The 17,394-nt window shown below is 37.5% G+C and overlaps 3 protein-coding genes across 8 annotated transcripts in view; 1 reads left to right on the top strand and 2 right to left on the bottom strand.

The window, feature by feature from the left end:
* LOC120637668 (spectrin alpha chain) overlaps nt 1–5,696 on the top strand; it is a 58,648-nt gene extending 52,952 nt beyond the window's left edge. For 3 of the 4 annotated variants that reach the window (XM_039909604.1, XM_039909603.1, XM_039909602.1), the window contains 5 exons: nt 1,899–2,011; nt 2,940–3,089; nt 4,071–4,241; nt 5,017–5,186; nt 5,488–5,696. In XM_039909604.1, coding sequence (XP_039765538.1) covers nt 1,899–2,011; nt 2,940–3,089; nt 4,071–4,241; nt 5,017–5,186; nt 5,488–5,616 — 733 coding nt within the window. In that variant the 3' untranslated portion in view covers nt 5,617–5,696. The remainder of the gene's footprint in view (nt 1–1,898; nt 2,012–2,939; nt 3,090–4,070; nt 4,242–5,016; nt 5,187–5,487) is intronic. The other variant, XM_039909605.1, reaches the window with a different exon arrangement.
* Nucleotides 5,697–6,437: 741 nt separating this feature from the next.
* LOC120637669 (dual specificity protein kinase Ttk) lies at nt 6,438–14,662 on the bottom strand. The gene is made up of 6 exons (XM_039909606.1): nt 13,584–14,662; nt 11,838–11,983; nt 10,768–10,928; nt 9,603–9,805; nt 8,917–9,064; nt 6,438–8,060 (listed from the first exon to the last, which is right to left on the bottom strand). Exons 1-6 carry the CDS (start codon nt 14,523–14,525, stop codon nt 7,864–7,866), a joined length of 1,797 nt encoding a protein of 598 aa, XP_039765540.1. The 5' UTR covers nt 14,526–14,662; the 3' UTR covers nt 6,438–7,863.
* Nucleotides 14,663–15,510: 848 nt separating this feature from the next.
* LOC120637629 (histone-lysine N-methyltransferase EHMT2) overlaps nt 15,511–17,394 on the bottom strand; it is a 29,997-nt gene continuing 28,113 nt past the window's right edge. For all 3 annotated transcript variants that reach the window (XM_039909535.1, XM_039909536.1, XM_039909538.1), the window contains 2 exons: nt 16,412–16,596; nt 15,511–15,754 (listed from right to left, as the gene is read on the bottom strand). In XM_039909535.1, the coding sequence (XP_039765469.1) occupies nt 15,643–15,754; nt 16,412–16,596 (297 nt within the window). In that variant the 3' untranslated portion in view covers nt 15,511–15,642. The remainder of the gene's footprint in view (nt 15,755–16,411; nt 16,597–17,394) is intronic.

Here is a 17,394-nt window from a genome sequence, read left to right as displayed (position 1 = left end):
CTGCAATTAGTTTGGTTCCAATTGTTCCGGTGAATATTGTCATCTATGGAGGTGGCTTTCAATGTCTAACTATCTGGTTTTAACTTTTGAACATGCAAACCTCCGGTCCAATATGTATTATAGTGGAAAAGGTATCCAACCTTAACACGTTGGCTGCTGAAAACACAACGTTTGTGTTTGATAACTACGTAACGCGTGTGCGGCTCGAACACGCTAGGCGTGTTAAAATAAATGTACCTACAAGGATGCGGCCGAACACGCTGGGCGTGTTTTTTTGGCGTTCTGCGAGTGCGGCAAACACAAACGCTGTGTTGTTTAAATATACTGTTAGAGCGGCCTTTACGCAACAAGTCTGTTATACGTTACCGCAAGTACGTTTTATTAAATATTAGTTAAACGTTAACGCAATTACGTTTTATTATATATTAGACAGTATACCTACTTAAAATTCGTTGTTTTGTGAGTTATCTAATCATTTACATGAGTGTTTTTCTTAATAATTCCCATGCCATCGAGAGAATCGACCATCACACGTATAACTAACAAGTTCATATAAAAAACATGTTTTCGACCAAATATTTGCAACAATAGTATAATACCATCGATCACTAAATAATACCCACCTAGATAATTGCATTGTTTTAAAATATTTTATAGGGACGCGAAATAGATATTGATATCGATATAGGATCGTCGTCCTATATTTTAGCATACTCTACAATATTTTTCTGCAGTAAAGGTATCCGCAACATAAGTTTGACGTCTATTTGTATATTTTTTAATATTTGTACGCCTGAGTTCGCCTGCACTATTTTCATTGGTATCGGTATCGTCAATAATTTATTTTATAAATATCGGTTTGCATTCCATTATACCGACAGAATTACAAAACGATGCATCCGCATCCTTATTTTTTCTTATCGTCTTAAATAAACGTTATCGGTGCGGCCAGCGGTACCAATAAACTACTCAGGAATGAGTTACTATTGTTTCGAATTTAAAAGTAAATTTAACAATGGTTCTGTATATTTACTGGAAGGATTATTATATTTAAAATGCATATTATTTTAAAATTTGCTTCTTTGTCGGCAATCCGCATTCGTATGTAAGTAGGTATTTAATACTGTTTTTTTACTTATTTATTTATCATGATTCGTAAATGACATTCACAAGTTACACACAGGTTGACGTTGCCGCGATTTTGAATATAGTAAAATAGTGTACCTACCAGATATAAAGCCACTATATTTAAAGCTCTTTAGAAAATGATTATTTTTGAAAAAAAGAAAATCTATGTTGACTACATTAAAGTTTTATTCTATTTTATCCAACAAAAAAATACAAATTGCTATTCAAATGCGACAAGTGTTGGGTTTTCATGTTGTTCAATAAATAAATGAGAAAATACGAGTGATGTAATAACACACCTGTTGCGTAAAGGCCGCATAGCTGTCGCGATAAGTTTAAACACGCCAGGCGTGTGGGGCCGCATGCTCGTAGCGCCTGTTTCGAATACGCTTCACCAGTGCTGAAAACACGCCTAGCGTGTAATCCTGCCGCACTCGTGTACCGTATTTGTTAATGTTAGGCAGCAGTCAACGTGTTAACATACTTACGTGGTCAGTGGCGTGCACAGGGTTTTCGACCAGGATATGCATAAAGCCGGTACATGGCATAAAATGGAAAAATTCCCCTCCAATACGACTTATATAAAATAATTTGGGTATGCAGTGCTTTTGTGCATGTATGAAATGCACGCCACTGTACGTGGTATAACACTATCAAGGACGATATGTATTGAAGTCACTGATAAATTAGCTTAGCAAAAAGCTCCTGTTCAATGTTTAATCAGTCAATAAAGTGGATAGTTGTGATATAATTTGTTTGTTCACGTGTAGCACATCGATGATGGAGGGCACGGGATCACTGGAAGCCCAGTTGGCCACGCTCCGGCAACGCGCCACGGAGGTGCGAGCTCGACGCTCCGACCTGCGGCGTCTGGAAGAACTAGGTAATCGATTTGAAATCACCCATGTTCATTCCCTTTTTTTTTCCGCAAACTTCGTGTTTGTGCCCGAATAATTGTATACTCTCTGGCACCGTTTGTCTGCGCCTTGGCACCGTTGTGCTGAGTAACACGGTTCTCTGATCGTTATGTTGGACGATTGACAGATATTATGGCGTTTGAAAGAAGGTCTCTTTTTGCTCTGTTCAGATTAGCTTCTTGTTTTCACGTTCAAGAGGTTTCTATAATTTTCTCAATGATTGTGAAGTCCAACTATCTGCAAATAGCCAGCGTGATAGACAATCGTTCAGACCCATTCTTAACAGATTCTTTGAGGAGAGCCGTGCCCCGTAGTAAGGCGGTAATGGATTAATATTAATAATAGAAAGATAGGCCTAATTTATGAGGTTACTAGTTGTACCCCGCGTTCTTCGTCCGCGCTTATTACTGTTTATTACAAAGACCGTGGGAACCGTTGTTGTTCTAGAATAAAAAGTGCTTTTGATAGATGTAGGTAGACATTGAGTTGCATAAGTCGATATGATGCCATTATTTTATAGAATGAAATGTGAAAATCCCTCTTAAATTACCTCTTTTTTTAACCTGATATAAAGTTGTTAACTGCCTCGTTGGTCTAGTTCTTAGCATGTTGCACTGCGGCTCACTAGGTCCTGGTTTCGAATCCAGAGAGAATTTTCAGTACCACCCCGGCGTTAAGAATTTGGCGTTGTCTGCCCGCTCCTGTGCCTCGGAGAGCAAGTAAAGCCGTCTGTCCCGGTTGTGATCACTTAATTGTGGTAATAGCCCACCTATCCGCATTCGAGCACCGTGGTGGGTCCATGCTCCAAAATCGACTCTTCTATGAGAAACGAGGCGTGTGCCCTGCAATTGGACGTTAATGACGAAGACTGATGATAAAATCGTTTTTTCTCAGGTGCGGCACTGGAGGAGCATTTGATCCTGGACAATCGCTACACGGAGCACAGCACAGTGGGCCTGGCCCAGCAGTGGGACCAGCTCGACCAGCTGTCCATGCGCATGCAACACAACCTGGAGCAACAGATCCAGGCCAGGAACCACTCTGGTCAGTATCATGGCTCTTTAAAGCTCTCTTGACTCACAGAATATAACGGAATAGAATATATTTATTTGCAAATAACACGTTTTAAAGCTGTTGTAAATATTTTTTTTAACATATATATAACATATATATATAGTTGACAGTGGCGTGTAAAATCTAAGGATCATACTATTGATATAAAGGGAAATAATAGTTAAATAGTAAAGTTTAATTCATGAATGTCAAAAGTATTAGGTCAAATTATGGAGGGTAGAGGTAAGGAGAGTCATATGGGAGAAAAGTTGAAAAAGTGTCCAGTGTATGCGCTAAATAACAGTTCAAAAATCCTCCACAATGGCGCTGGTGGATGCACAGGGTATGGTATGAATGTAGCAATCGTAGATGAATTGAAGTATGCCGAGTTAAAAAATTTAATGTCATTATCGACTAAAGTAGTTAATTATTGAGAATTTCAACAACTTACGTTGTACAAAATATTGTGGTAAATATAACCTTACTTCCTTGTATCTCCATACTTCCTTGTTTATTTTTCAAGCCTACTCTAACAATATTTATATTTGGCGCTTCTTTTAAGAGTTACCCTGATGCAAATGTGGCGCCATCCTAATTTAATACATTTTCATATACACAGATGACTCTCCTTACCTCTACCCTCCATAGGTCAAATGTAACAAATGTTATTTTGTGTAAAAAAAAAACATTACAGTTTAAGAGTCCTTATCCTTAGAAAAAGAAACAAATTTAGATATTTATGGATCATTAATATTTACGATTTAAGAATGTCGAATTAATCTTGAATAAACTCTATTAAGTTAAGTTAATTCCAGTACATGTTTTTAGAAATGACAATTATTCTTCAATAAACTTTTGTGAACTTAGTGTGGTGAGACAAAATGTATTGGTTGCCATAGTAAGGTGTGTTTGTTTTATGGGTGCATAATTTTATCATTTTCACGTTGTGTTTATAAATATTTTGCTATCCAGGTGTGAGCGAGGACGCCCTGAAGGAGTTCTCGATGATGTTCAAACACTTCGACAAGGACCGCTCGGGGCGTCTCAACCACCACGAGTTCAAGTCTTGCCTGCGCGCGCTCGGGTACGACCTGCCCATGGTCGAGGAGGGACAACCTGACCCGGAGTTCGAGGCTATACTCAGTAAGTTCTTCTGCCATTTATAAATGTATCTCTGGGTACGACTTGGAAGCTATTCCGGAGAAGATCTTTGAATGTCTGTATCCCGACCTCATCAAACGTTGATACTAATCGGGCCGTCAGTCGAGGCCGGTTCTGCACTTCGGGGGCGTTCAATAGGTATGGCGAGCGCACGAACGTTTACCTAGTTCCTCGCCTTATTAATGAATTACCCACTGATGTAAGAGACAATATCAATCCTCGTAATATTAGATCATTTTTATACACAACATGGTAAACTGGCAATAATGTTCTGTAGTTAACGTACCTAGACGTAATTCTCTGTTAGCATATATTACAAACCTGGGTGGTTTTCTGATGCTAGCTATAAGTATTTTTTATTTTTTTCGGAAACATTATGTAAATAAATAAATAAAAATTGAATGTATGTTTGTTACTCTTTCACGCAAAAACTTTACTAAAATTGATAGCTTATGTCATGGACTATCACATAGGCTACTTTTTATGCCGAAAAATTGTACGGTGTCCTACGGAATTTATAAAAACCGAATATACGCGAACGAAGCCACGGGCTAGTAATAGTATGATTGCGACAGCGTGTCAATTTTTTGCTATATATTCGGCTCAGCCGTTCAAATCGATCTTGATTAAATTTGGCACACATGAAGTTCCCTTCCTAAAGATGGACATAAAGTAATATTTATCCCAGAAAGGCTGCTGGTTAAAGTTCTCCGTGGGACTAAAAAAAAGTAATTAAAATCTATGAACCCTTTCCCAGATGTGGTCGATCCGAACCGCGACGGCCAAGTGTCCCTGCAAGAGTACATGGCGTTCATGATAAGCAAGGAAACCGAAAACGTGCACTCGTCCGAGGAGATCGAGAACGCGTTCCGCGCCATCACGGCGCACCAGGACCGCGCCTACGTCACCAAGGACGAACTATACGCCGTGAGTATACAGTGGACTCTAGTTGCAGGGTCCAGGGGAGCAAACGTTGACGTCATTCGTAAACGCTTCAGAAATCATCATCGCCATCATCACTTCAACCGATTAATGTCTACTGCTAGACTTAGGTCTTTAGTCGGGAGTTCCAAAAGCCACGGTCCTGGGCCGCTTGTTTCCGGCCCACTAAAAATTAGCACTGTCAGTAGCTTATAATATATGGACGCACTTATGCGTTAAAACAAAAGATATTTCGTTGTTTTTTTATTTATTATTTCTATATGAATCATTTTTAATTTTCCCACAGAACCTCACCAAGGAGATGGCGGACTATTGCGTGGCGCGCATGAAACCCTTCGTGGAGCCGAAGTCGGAGCGCCCCATCCCGAACGCGCTCGACTACATAGACTTTACGCGCACGCTCTTCCAGAACTAATGCGACAAGCTTCGATCTATGCTTCTGCCGCGCAGTTGTGCTTTATTATATTGTAACTTATTAAATCACGGTACAAAAGATATTGTTTTTGATTTGTTTCGACTACACCTGCTGGGTAAATTGCGTATTTAAAAATGGAGTTTACCCTCAAGTCAATGTTTACTGTATGATAGGGTGTGAAGTTTTTTGTTTCTATACATTTGGCGAATTCTTTCTCTTTGAAGGGAGATAAAGTTTTACCTCCTGCAGTAATGATGTCTAGTTTAACCCAATTTCGATGTTTGTCACAATTGTCAACCATAGCTGCGCGGATAGATATCTCATTTACGATTATGCTTGCTTTTGGTAGGTAATTATTACCTATATTCTCATACTTTTTTAATTCCATAATCACGACTGATGTTTTATGCATTTCTACTACTACTACAAAAAAAAAAAATTAGAAATCCTTAGCTGTGTGTTAGCTTGGAAGAACGTGTGGTGGTGCCTTTATATAAATAAGGTATCATTCCATGGTGTATTTATCCTTACTAAAGTGCAACACTATGGTCTGTTTTACTCTTATTTTATCACACTTTCATTGTTTGTTTATGGTAATAACATCCGAGCATCTACCTGCGATTTGTTACCTTCTTCTAGAGAGGTGAAAAATAGACTATAGTGGTTAGCGGTAGTTTACCATCTGGTAAATGTTTGCAATGTGGGTTGATTCCTTGCCTCTGACTAGCAGAGGGATAAGAAGCTCCCGGAAAAGGTTATCTAAAAACGCCTCTTTCTAGTAAAATATCTAGATTTTAATATTACTCAATGGTTACAATTACATTTCAGTACATTTTCACAATAATACAATTAAGCTAAAGTCGTTTTCTTCGCTTTACAATTTACAGAAATGTTATTTATTCGCTTACTTTATAAAATTTTATTTATTTTTTGTATTACTCAATAAACATTTTAATAAATACATTTATCCCTATTGATGCGTTTTGATTATGAAACTGTTGCATAACTAGAGGGTTTCTTTAATTATGTGCAGTTTTAAACACTATTTGATCTAAACTCATATCTTAAAAAGTCCTCATAAAAGCAGGAAATACAAATATATATATTATTATTAAATAATGCAAAACAGACAGACTAAGAAATACAGCAGTTTATAGCGCAAAATACCACTTTTTTTCCTAGTAAATATCAAGATAGGTTGATTTAACCTTTGCCAGACTGTGATGCATTAGGATTTTAAGATACGAGTGTATTACATTTTCAATATAGAATTTTATTAACTCTTAAGGTTACCTTTACATATAAATACTTACCTTAGCCATATAACTACTAAACTTATTTACAAATAGTAAGAAAACGGTTTTGAGAGGAATTTACTAATAATGTGGTACAAAAATGTTGCTTTCTTAAGATAATTTGATTCAAGTCAATTAAAATATTGCATAGGTTTATTTTCAGTTAGTAAAGCTAAACAATTAGTGACGTCAGTTAATAATCTGAGCAATATATACTCTTTTGTATTTACAATCGAAAAACCGCTCGCGGTTAGACTTGCCACAGCAATATTTACACCAATAAAACGTTTTGGTAAAGCAAAACGGAGTATGTACTACTTTGGCGGATCGAATTTGGAATTGTCACGTTCTGGCCACGAGAAGTCCATTTGACATACATAAACAGCAACTAATTTGTATCATGGCCACTACGTTACACACAAAATCCGACCGCTGAAAAAATGCGTTCCTAATGTCTGTCAGTTGATCATACAAAAACAATTATGAACAATTACCATGACCTTGTATGTAACAGAACAGTATGAATATTAAAAATATTTTTTTTCTCGTTTATATACCAAAATTAAGCCAAATTATAAAAGAAAAGTTTGTAATGAAAATAATTCGTTAATCCTCACTAATATTATTTATGAGAAAGTGTGTTCGTTTATTTTTTGATTGTGATTTCTTTTCTAAGAAACCAATCGGGTAGGCAGGAGTATCATAGGCTACTTTTTATCCCAGTTGCGAACGGGATTTGTAAAAATAAAACCGTAATAAACGCGGACAGCAGCTAGGTAAAGCAAGGCCACTTCATAATCACAATTTATCAAGAACATCTTTCTATTTCAACAGCTGAACTTCCTACGAACCTACATTGTAGCAGCTTGAAACAAACGTCCACATCCCTATGAGCAGGGCCGTGTTCCCAGCAGTGTGACATCATCAACCAGCCTTCTGATGACCATCCAGTCTATATCTGTGCCTGCTGCAACAATCTGAACTCCTCGGGAGACACGTGCGACCTCAGCCGGTCTAGTAATGGCTGCGGAAGCGTCGCTCTGGGCGGCTGTAGATGTTTGACGGCCAGTAGCTCGCGTACCGACGGACGGGACCGCGCGTTGTACGTCAGACACCACTTCATTGACGCAACTAGAGACGCCGGCAAATCTGTGAAGGACAACGGTTATTTATGATACAAGTTATACGGCCGATTGGCACAGTGGGCAGCGACCCTGCTTTTTGAGTCAAGGCTGTGGGTTCGATTCCCGCAACTGGAAAAGGTTTGTGTGATGAACGACAATGTTTTTCAGTGTTGAGTGTTTATTTATATATTATAAGTATTTATATATTTTGCATACAAATATTCATCAGTTATCTCAGTAGCCATAACACGCTTACATTGGGGCTACATGGCGATGTGTATATTGTTGTAGTATATGCATTTATAGTACAATATAAGTATAACGTAAACTGGACTTAATTTTTTTCTATTAGTCTGGCGGGAGGCTTCCGACAGCTTTATCACGGGCTAACGATAAGATACCGGAGAAATAGAGATAAGTTTATCGCTTCAAAGTTAGATTCGAACATTCCATTAAATAATGGATGATATTAAGCATTCAGGACTCAAACAACAGTATAACTGTTTATACCTACTGTGAGGGTTTTTTGATCGGCTGTGTTCAGAAGTGGGATATTCGTTAGTCTTCTAAAAATGAGTCGTAGTAGTATAGCTTATTGTTACAGAACTCGTCCGGGAAAGTACTACCGCCATGCTTATTTCTGCTGCCGCTGTTCCGGTCTGAAGGGCGTGTTCGCCGGTGTAAATACAGGCACATGAGTATTAACGCCTCAAATTGCTGGATACAGGTCGGCATGTTGCAGGACTGGCTCCTTGCATGCCCTGCGAAGTGTTGCTTTGGTTATAAGCTATGGTTTTCCACTTACCATCAGGTGGGCCATCAGCTTGGTCCTTTAATTATCACTATAAAAAAAGTGACGATAATTTATAATGAATGCTTACGGTCAACGGGCTGGTAGTCGATACGGTGGTTGGGGTCGAGTATGGCGGTAAGCTTCGCGAGGTTCGGGATGTGTGCGAACGGCGTGCGGCCATACACCATGCTGTATAGGATGCAGCCCAGTGACCACACGTCCGATCGATACGAGATCTGGAAAAGATAAGATGTTGCCCTTTACGAGGGGACAAAGTGTGATGATAAAAGCTTTTTTTTGTTCTGCCTTTTTCGTGGGCATCGAGTTCGATTCCCAACATCACCTGTAACTATCGTATCGTAACGTACGTTTTTAATTTAGGCAAATGAAATACAAAATGTATAAATTAAAAATGGAAACCTGCATGCCTTAGTTTTCCAAAATGTATTTAAAGGTGTGTGAAGTCTACCAAACCGGACTTGGCCACTCTGGTGAACTAAGTCTTATGGACCGGTAATGGGTTGTTGTTGTTGTTATTTTTTTGTTGTCATTGTCGGTGATGATAGCAGTATGACAAGGACAGCACTACTGTAAGGCGAAACTCCTTGCTGTTAACGCTACTGTCTAAGCCACCCGCGCCGCCACCACCAAACGAGCGAGCCGGTAATGGGTTGTCATTGATGTTGTTGTTGTCGTCGTCGTCGTCGTCGTCATCGTCGTTGTTATTGTTGTTGTTGTTAATGCTGGTGATGCCAGTGTGGCGGGGCCCGTCACCTTGATGTTGGCGCTACTGCCGTAGCCGCCCGCGCCGCCCACCAGCGCCTCGGGGCTGATGTAGGAGTAGGTGCCGGCGGCCTGCGCGCGCACCACGCTGGTGGCGTCGCCGCTGACGGCCGACGCGATGCCGAAGTCGATGAGCTTCAGTCGCCCGCACACCAGCAGGAAGTTGGCCGGCTTCAGGTCCGCGTGGATGACGCCTGCGTGCGTCATATCACATCATATAAAGTGTTTCATCTCGTTATATTACTTATAAAGTTATAACCTGGTATTGACAACCAATGAAAAAGCCTTCAAACAGAAAAGATGCATTCAAACGGACGCGGTTAAAACTGGCACTACTATAACATCCACAAAATCCGATGAATGAATCTCGAAATCGTAATTCGTATGCAGTTTTTAAAACAGCATTACATATGGCGCCAATGCCTTCGCACAGCATTCCAGAAGGCATTAGCAATTTTTTTCATCTGTATGTTCCATTCTTTATAATTAAGTAAATTATAAATAACGGGACATATAGATAACAAAAATTGTTTCTCCTTTTTTATTTTATGGCGGCCAGCGGTGGTTTTGGTACTTGATGTTGAAGTCTAAGATGGTAATGGGGCAACTTTTTTGGAGCATGGCAGTTATATTCAGCGAGTATTCCGCAGAGTATCGTGAGTGCTAGGCTTTATAGATGTCATGTATTGATACTATAAAATAAGTAAGAATGCCTTGTTTTTTAACACTGTAGTGACCTTATAAAATTTGGCATGCATATAGCTTTCGGGTGCCCATTTCGAATCGAAACACACACCTCTACTTATGTGCAATACAAGCAATAAAAATGTCACTGCATCACTGTTGAAATAAAACATCGTGAGGAAACCTGCATGTCAGTGTTCTACATAATTTTTCCTTCAACTCTGCAATAACAGAATACCAGCATTGTTCGTACATTAGTATCCGCAACATTCAGTGAAGTCATTCTGACCTTTTTATTGGTATGATAGTCGATAAACCATATCTTTAGAGAGAGATAAATAAGTATTAATTATTATTCTGTTTGTAAGTCTGTTTGTATTGTTCTATATCCAGATATCTAACTTAAGCGGCCCCACAGGAACCACTTGGTAAGCAAAATCAAGCAGTCAAATAGATTTTATTAAATTCTCACCGTGTTCGTGTATATAGTGGACAGCGTGCAACATCTCCTCCCAATAGTGTAGCACGAGCGCGGGCGGCAGGCCGGCTCCTCGCGCGCGCATGAACGACGACAGGTCCGTCTCCCCCACCTCCAGAACCAGGCGTAGTATTTGGTACTGACGATCGTATTCACTAAAAACACATTTTAGGTGAATTCACAATAAAAATGTTAAAAAAGCAGTGATAGTAGGACATAGTTTAAATCGCACTGTACCAATTTACCGAAAAAAACGTGCCACTAAGCGATTAAGTGTTGAAATGAAATTTCCCATTTAGAAAAGTATTTGTTTAAATACGGAAAAATTCATTTAACATTTCATAATAAATCTTAATATATATAAATCTCCTGTCACGATGTTTGTCCGCGATGGACTCCTAAACTACTTAACCGATTTTAAATTAAATTGGCACACCATGAGCAGTCTGGTCCAACTTAAGAGATAGGATAGCATAGATCTTTAATTATAGTTGCAATTTTATTTTATTGCAAATTATTTGTCTATAATTAATTTACAGTCACATGTCTTATATATATACTACTATACTCATTTAAGGCTTAGCAATACTGAACACTTTAAAAACAAAATCAAACGCAGACGAAGTCGTGGTTAATAGCTAGTATATATCATATATATCTATTATAGTATATATAAATTTATATTGGTATCCGTGTAGTAAATATGTAAATGTACTATGTATGTTCATGTAAGTTTATTTTATTTTTTGTAACATACTTTATGCACCATCCACTTTCCACTTTTTTATCAGCTTCATACGCTCAGGTTGCCTTTAAAAGATCACTTTTAGTGGTAAGGCCGCCTTTGCACCCTAGCACTACTAAGTACTATTACTGTTTTCTTTGTTTTTTTCCTATTGTGTTGTGTTGCAATAAAGTTTTGCTATTCTATTCTATTCTATTCATATGTACTAAATCATTCATTACTGTCCCACTAGAGTCCAAAATACACCTTGCCCAGAGTACAATAGCAAGTCAATTGATATGAAATTAAGTTAAACTCAATAAATAATTTATCAACTTACTAATCATAAAGGCGTATAACACGGTCAGAGTTTTGCAGGTCTCTCAAAAGTCTCACTTCATTGACGTAGCCCTGCACTAACTCCTGGTCAGTGGCAAGGTAAACACACTTCACTGCATACTCACACGACGTCCCCACTTCTAGGACCTATGAAATATTAAATAAATAATATTATAAAAGTAAGCATTTTCTAAGAAGACTGTGTGGATGCATATTACTAACTATTTACTAACCAAATAGAAGTTTCTAGCAGTCTTCATCAGTTGTTTATTACTCTGCTACTCTCCATCCTTTTATCGAAATTAATGCCAAAAATAAAGTTGATTGGTTAGATAGCTTAGTTGGGGCGTAGGCATGGACAAACAAACAGACACATTTTTCATTCATAATATTAGTAAGAAAGTATGGATAATAATTATTAATTAAAATGGAACCATGATGCAACTAATTATTTTTCTATAAACTAAAGTGTTGTAACTTATACCATGGCTGTCCAACCGTAAGCTCCATGATTCACCCAAGTTGAATACATTATAAGGAGTTTTTTTATAGGTAAGTACACTGTAAAATCCTTCTAAATACCCTATTCAAGTTAATAACAATGTCATCGAGTATGTCAACTAGTATACATACCTTGGATATTTCTCCTAAACACATCACCTCAAAAGAAATACAGAACAGGATTAATTCTACATGGAGGAAATACTGGTTGTTAAAAGAAATTACAAAAAATCCAAGGATACCACTGAAACTAAAGAGTCAGACATTTAACTGCATTCTTCCATGTATGATTTATGGTTTCCAAACGTGGACTTTAACCAAAGAAAACCTTAAAAAATTAGAAACATGCAAACATAATATCGAAAGAAGCATGATAGGTGTAAAAAGACAGGATAAAATAAAACGTAAGCATATAAGAAGGAAAACAAATATAACATACGTAACGTACATCATTAAAAAACTTGAAAGGAAGTGGGTTGGTCATTTAATGAGATGTAACAGAGAGTAACCTGACGGTAAGAGATGAAAGGGAATACCATTCTGAAGGTGGGAAGACAACTTAAGACTGACAGCATGACCTCTGTGGACAAGGAAAACCCATGTTGCAAAGCATGGAAGAACCTGGGGGAGGCCTATGCTAAAGCAAGACAATCAAGCAAAACCGGTGTCAGTAGGATTGTTAAGAAGGCTATAAATAAATAAATAAATAAGTACACTGTAATGAAATCATCAAGGCTGATAACTTTTCACTGCTTAGCTAGGACCTTTTTGCATTGCAAAGAGAAATTAAAGGCTTGGGCTCTCTGCACTGTTTCAATAAGGTTTAGCAGTATCTAACAATTATCGTCACATATTAATGACAATTACCAGGGCAGGGCAGATAGCATTATATCCTTTCTTAAACTTGAGATTATAACAAATTCCATGCTTATTTTTAGGAATTCTGGTGACCTCCTCCCAGGGAGGTGCCTATGAATTTTATGAATATTTCCTATTCTGGTCTGGTACAAGGCTTTGACCATGGCTAGTGGCAACACCCTTTGGATTCATATGCCATACCTACCCTAAGGTTTCCATATAATTGCCATACACCTACACAGGTTAACACACTGCCATTTTAGACTGCATCAAGGGCTAACTTTTAGTGAAATAGAAATAAATCCATCCAATTTAAAAATTATGCCTAGGAAGCTCAAAACTGTAACCAAGGGTCAGTAAACTTTTCTTAAAACAAGTTGATAAATACCTTATAAACTTCACTGGAGCCACCAGTCCCCAGTTTTTTAATGTACATGTATTTTTTATCTTTTATGCTAGTAGTTTTAAATAACACTTTAGAGTTGTTTGGTATATTCACTGGTATGCCCTGAGGATAAGACGGAGTGGCTGGGTATGAAGAAGGCACAGGCCTGTTTGACGGCGTCTCAGGAACTGGCACAGGGTTTGAGGCGAGTATGGGGTCTAATATTGGTTTATCTTCTTTTTGCTGATTTTGTCTGAACAATTCGCATCTAACTTTTTCTCTATTCTGTTGTACAGTTGGCAAAGGTGTTTTCTTCTGACTATGTCTTCCAGAACCAGGTGTAAACTTCCGTATACCGGATTTTATTTTAGGCGTACCTGTTTTCAACTTTGCATTACTGTTTGGTGCTTTGACCGTCTCTGGAGTTCTTTTTTGCACTGAATTATTGCTTTGTTTAACAGGCAGTTGGGAGTTATTTTGTTGTGGCATTAGCACATTGCGTTTTTTTAGTTCCGAATTTGGATTTGCAGGTGTCATCTGCTTTTGTACGTTTGATATAATGTCTCGATCTTTTGAATATGCAGGTGTATGTTTTTGTGAGTTTGATAAAACATCTCTATCTTTAGTAAATAAAATCTGTTGCGAATTCTTATTTACGCTACAATTTTCTTTATTATGGTAATTCATAGTTGTTTTTCTTTCAGAGGTAAAAGTTTTTATGGTTTTTGTAGTTTTATATTGCGGTGTTGAAGACTTGTTTTTCTTTAGTACAGGGGTTTTCGATGTAGCTATTTCTCTGAAGGAATCATCGCTATCGTCAGTTGTGAAACTCGAATCCGGAGTATCCGGCTGGGCTTGTAAAGGCATCAAATTAGCCAGCAATGCCGACATAGGCATGGGCGCAAACTTAATGCTATTTGACGTGGCTTCCATATTCCCGTTCATAATTTAATAAATTTGACACACACTTATCAACAAATCCATTGATTTAGTAAATTTAATTTGTATGAATTTTACATTTATTTGTTTACTCGTTTCATAAAGAAATTCGTTACAAACAACGACTTCGATTTCAAAAACAAATTTGAAAAACTGTCATGTTAGAATCTGTGTTCAAAGATAAGTGATTCCTCTATGGTGAGCACAGATTAAAAATAAATTTGACTTAGACAATCAGTGATGGATTTGTCCAGGATGTGTTGGTGTTTATATCCTCACTGTAACATATCCAACGCAGTGTTGTATCATAGTTGACACAGTTATTTTAGGCTTAACAGCTATTGCCATACACTTCTTTAGCAAGTAGGTAATATAACCTTAGTTTTAAGCGAGGAAGAAGCTCTCATTGTTTAGGGTTGTACCGCGTCACTGGTATAACGGAGTTTTATATTCTTTTGGCTAGAGTTGGTAGAGGAGGGGTAAAACCACAAGACAAGTAAACAACACTTTTTAAATGTTTATTTACATACCTATTCAATAATTGGGTTAATCGTTAAATTAACCACCGATCTCTGTATTCCTAGAGTTTCGATGAATTATACGTAAAACGTACTTTTAAATGTTCGAAAGTCTGAAAAACAACAACTACATATTTAAACCTTACATCAACATCTCATTCCCTATAAAAGCTAGAGAATCATGACATACGGACAGACCAACACACACACATTTTTTATTGCCATTTTTAAAAAGGGAACCTTTTATTTTAATACCCTCCCAGAATATAATTCCGCATGGTAATAAATGCGAGAATTGATTAAATTTATCTACGTTGTAGGAAGATTAACGTTTCTCCTCAAAAATAAGGAAATTCATTTAAATGCATAAAACCTAATATTTTTGCGGAAACTGGATTAAAGTATTATTTTAACTATCTAATAAGTTTTAGTCCTATAAGGAATAAAGATAGAACAACGAAAAAAAAACATAATATGATCTATAAATTATATTGAGTGGACTATTATTGTAACAGTCTTAATAGTACAAAAATTAAATAAAATTAAAATAACAATTATATTTACAATGGATGAAAAAAAACATAACATTTAATTCTTCATACAATTTAGGTTTCCATTTCTTCGACCGTTTTAGTCGGATATCTGCAGTCTGGGGATTCACATTCGCATTTTATCCATTTCGACTTCACTGACCAGAATTTGTCGCCATAATCAAATCTGAAAAACAGAATTATTTCATTTTCGTTATATCGTCGTAAAAAATAGCTGGCTCATAAAAAAACCCACGGCATACCCACTCTTCGGCAGTTAATAAAATAAAATAGAATGATTAACTGCCCAAGCGCCCACAAGTCAGAAGTCTATCACAGTCTTTAGTAAAGAGTGAAATAGTGTGGGGTGTAGTCTTTTGTGAACAGATGATAAACGATAGAGATTTGCTAGAGATTAATAAATGGACTTTCTTTCCTATGATAATGATGTGATAATGATGTGTTAATGATAAGATGTTATTGTTAATGAGCACGCGTCGGGTGTTAGCCCGAAGTGCACTGTCCTAGTTATGGCGACGAGGCTCGACGATAGCGTAAACTGCTGACGGATGCTCTGTTCGGTACACAACGCGAGATGAGAGGTGCAATGATAACAAAATACACACTAAAATTGGAATGACAATGACAATGATTAAGCTATTAACAAAATGAATTAACTGATAATAAATACATTTTTTTTATTCTTAACTAAACATTACATTGTTATTATTAAACCACCTGTAAAGAGTATTTTACTCATACGGAAATGAAATAAATATATAAACGCTGTTTCCTAGTATTGTAACTAGATGGCGCTATTTCTATTCCATATAAATATACTCACGTGAGCGCGCAGCCGGCGGGCAGGTCCCTCAACGCGAACAGGGCCACGTTGGGCAGCCGCAGGTCGCGAGTGTTGGTGAACACGCGCACGGGCGCCACAGTTGGCCGGCAGCTGTGGTTCATGAATCGCGCCGCGCTGCCGTAACCAGCCGCGTCCACGCAGAGCTGGGTTTTGTCGCTGCACTCCTTTAAAAATTGATATTTGTTAAGCAAGACATAAAGTGGTTATTTGGCTCGATTGCTTGTATTGGTTGGAATTCTCTTGTACACAAATCTCTAAACTAAATTCTTCTTTAAAAATCTTAAAGTAGTGCTATGCTTTTCCACGGGAAAAAATGTGTAAAGGACAGAACTAAGTTTAGACACGTCCATTTTGTTAAGAGGGATATTGTTGACCGACTGAATTGCATTGCAATACCGAGCATGCGACTTTTTGAAAAAAAAAAATCATTATGTAGATAGTAACATTTGGTAGAAATTTTACTATTTTAGCTAAAAATCTGTCCATTTTATAACTATAAATATATATTGGGATATCTATACTAATATATAAATCTATAGAGTTTTTTACGGTTGTTCCGTTAAAACTATTAAACTATGCATCCGATTGAATTGAAATTTTGCATCCATGTAGAGGATACATTGACTTAATGGATAGGCTAACTTTTTTATAACTGTTAAATCTCCGAAGTGTATAGTCGGGGCGTTAATGATTAGAAAAAATCATAAAAAACTAAATTTTGAATGTAATCTCTTTTTGGACCAAGCTGCGGTAACCTAATGGTTAGTGAAAAACCAGAGGAACACTTTGAATGCCATGCAAGGAACACATCCTATGAAAGGACACCCTTCGGACTGGAACGCAGCTTAGCAGCTTAAATAGGCATGGGGGTAGTAGGGACTTCCCTGGACAAGCTTGGCCACAAAATGCTTTAATAGGTACTACTACTAAAACTTTAAGTGCGGAAGAGTTTATGTAAGATT

This window comes from Pararge aegeria, chromosome 4, assembly GCF_905163445.1.
Source record: "Pararge aegeria chromosome 4, ilParAegt1.1, whole genome shotgun sequence".
Lineage (NCBI taxonomy): Eukaryota > Metazoa > Arthropoda > Insecta > Lepidoptera > Nymphalidae > Pararge > Pararge aegeria.
The sequence above is the reverse complement of the archived record's forward strand: the minus strand, read 5'-3'. Positions and strand labels throughout refer to the sequence as shown.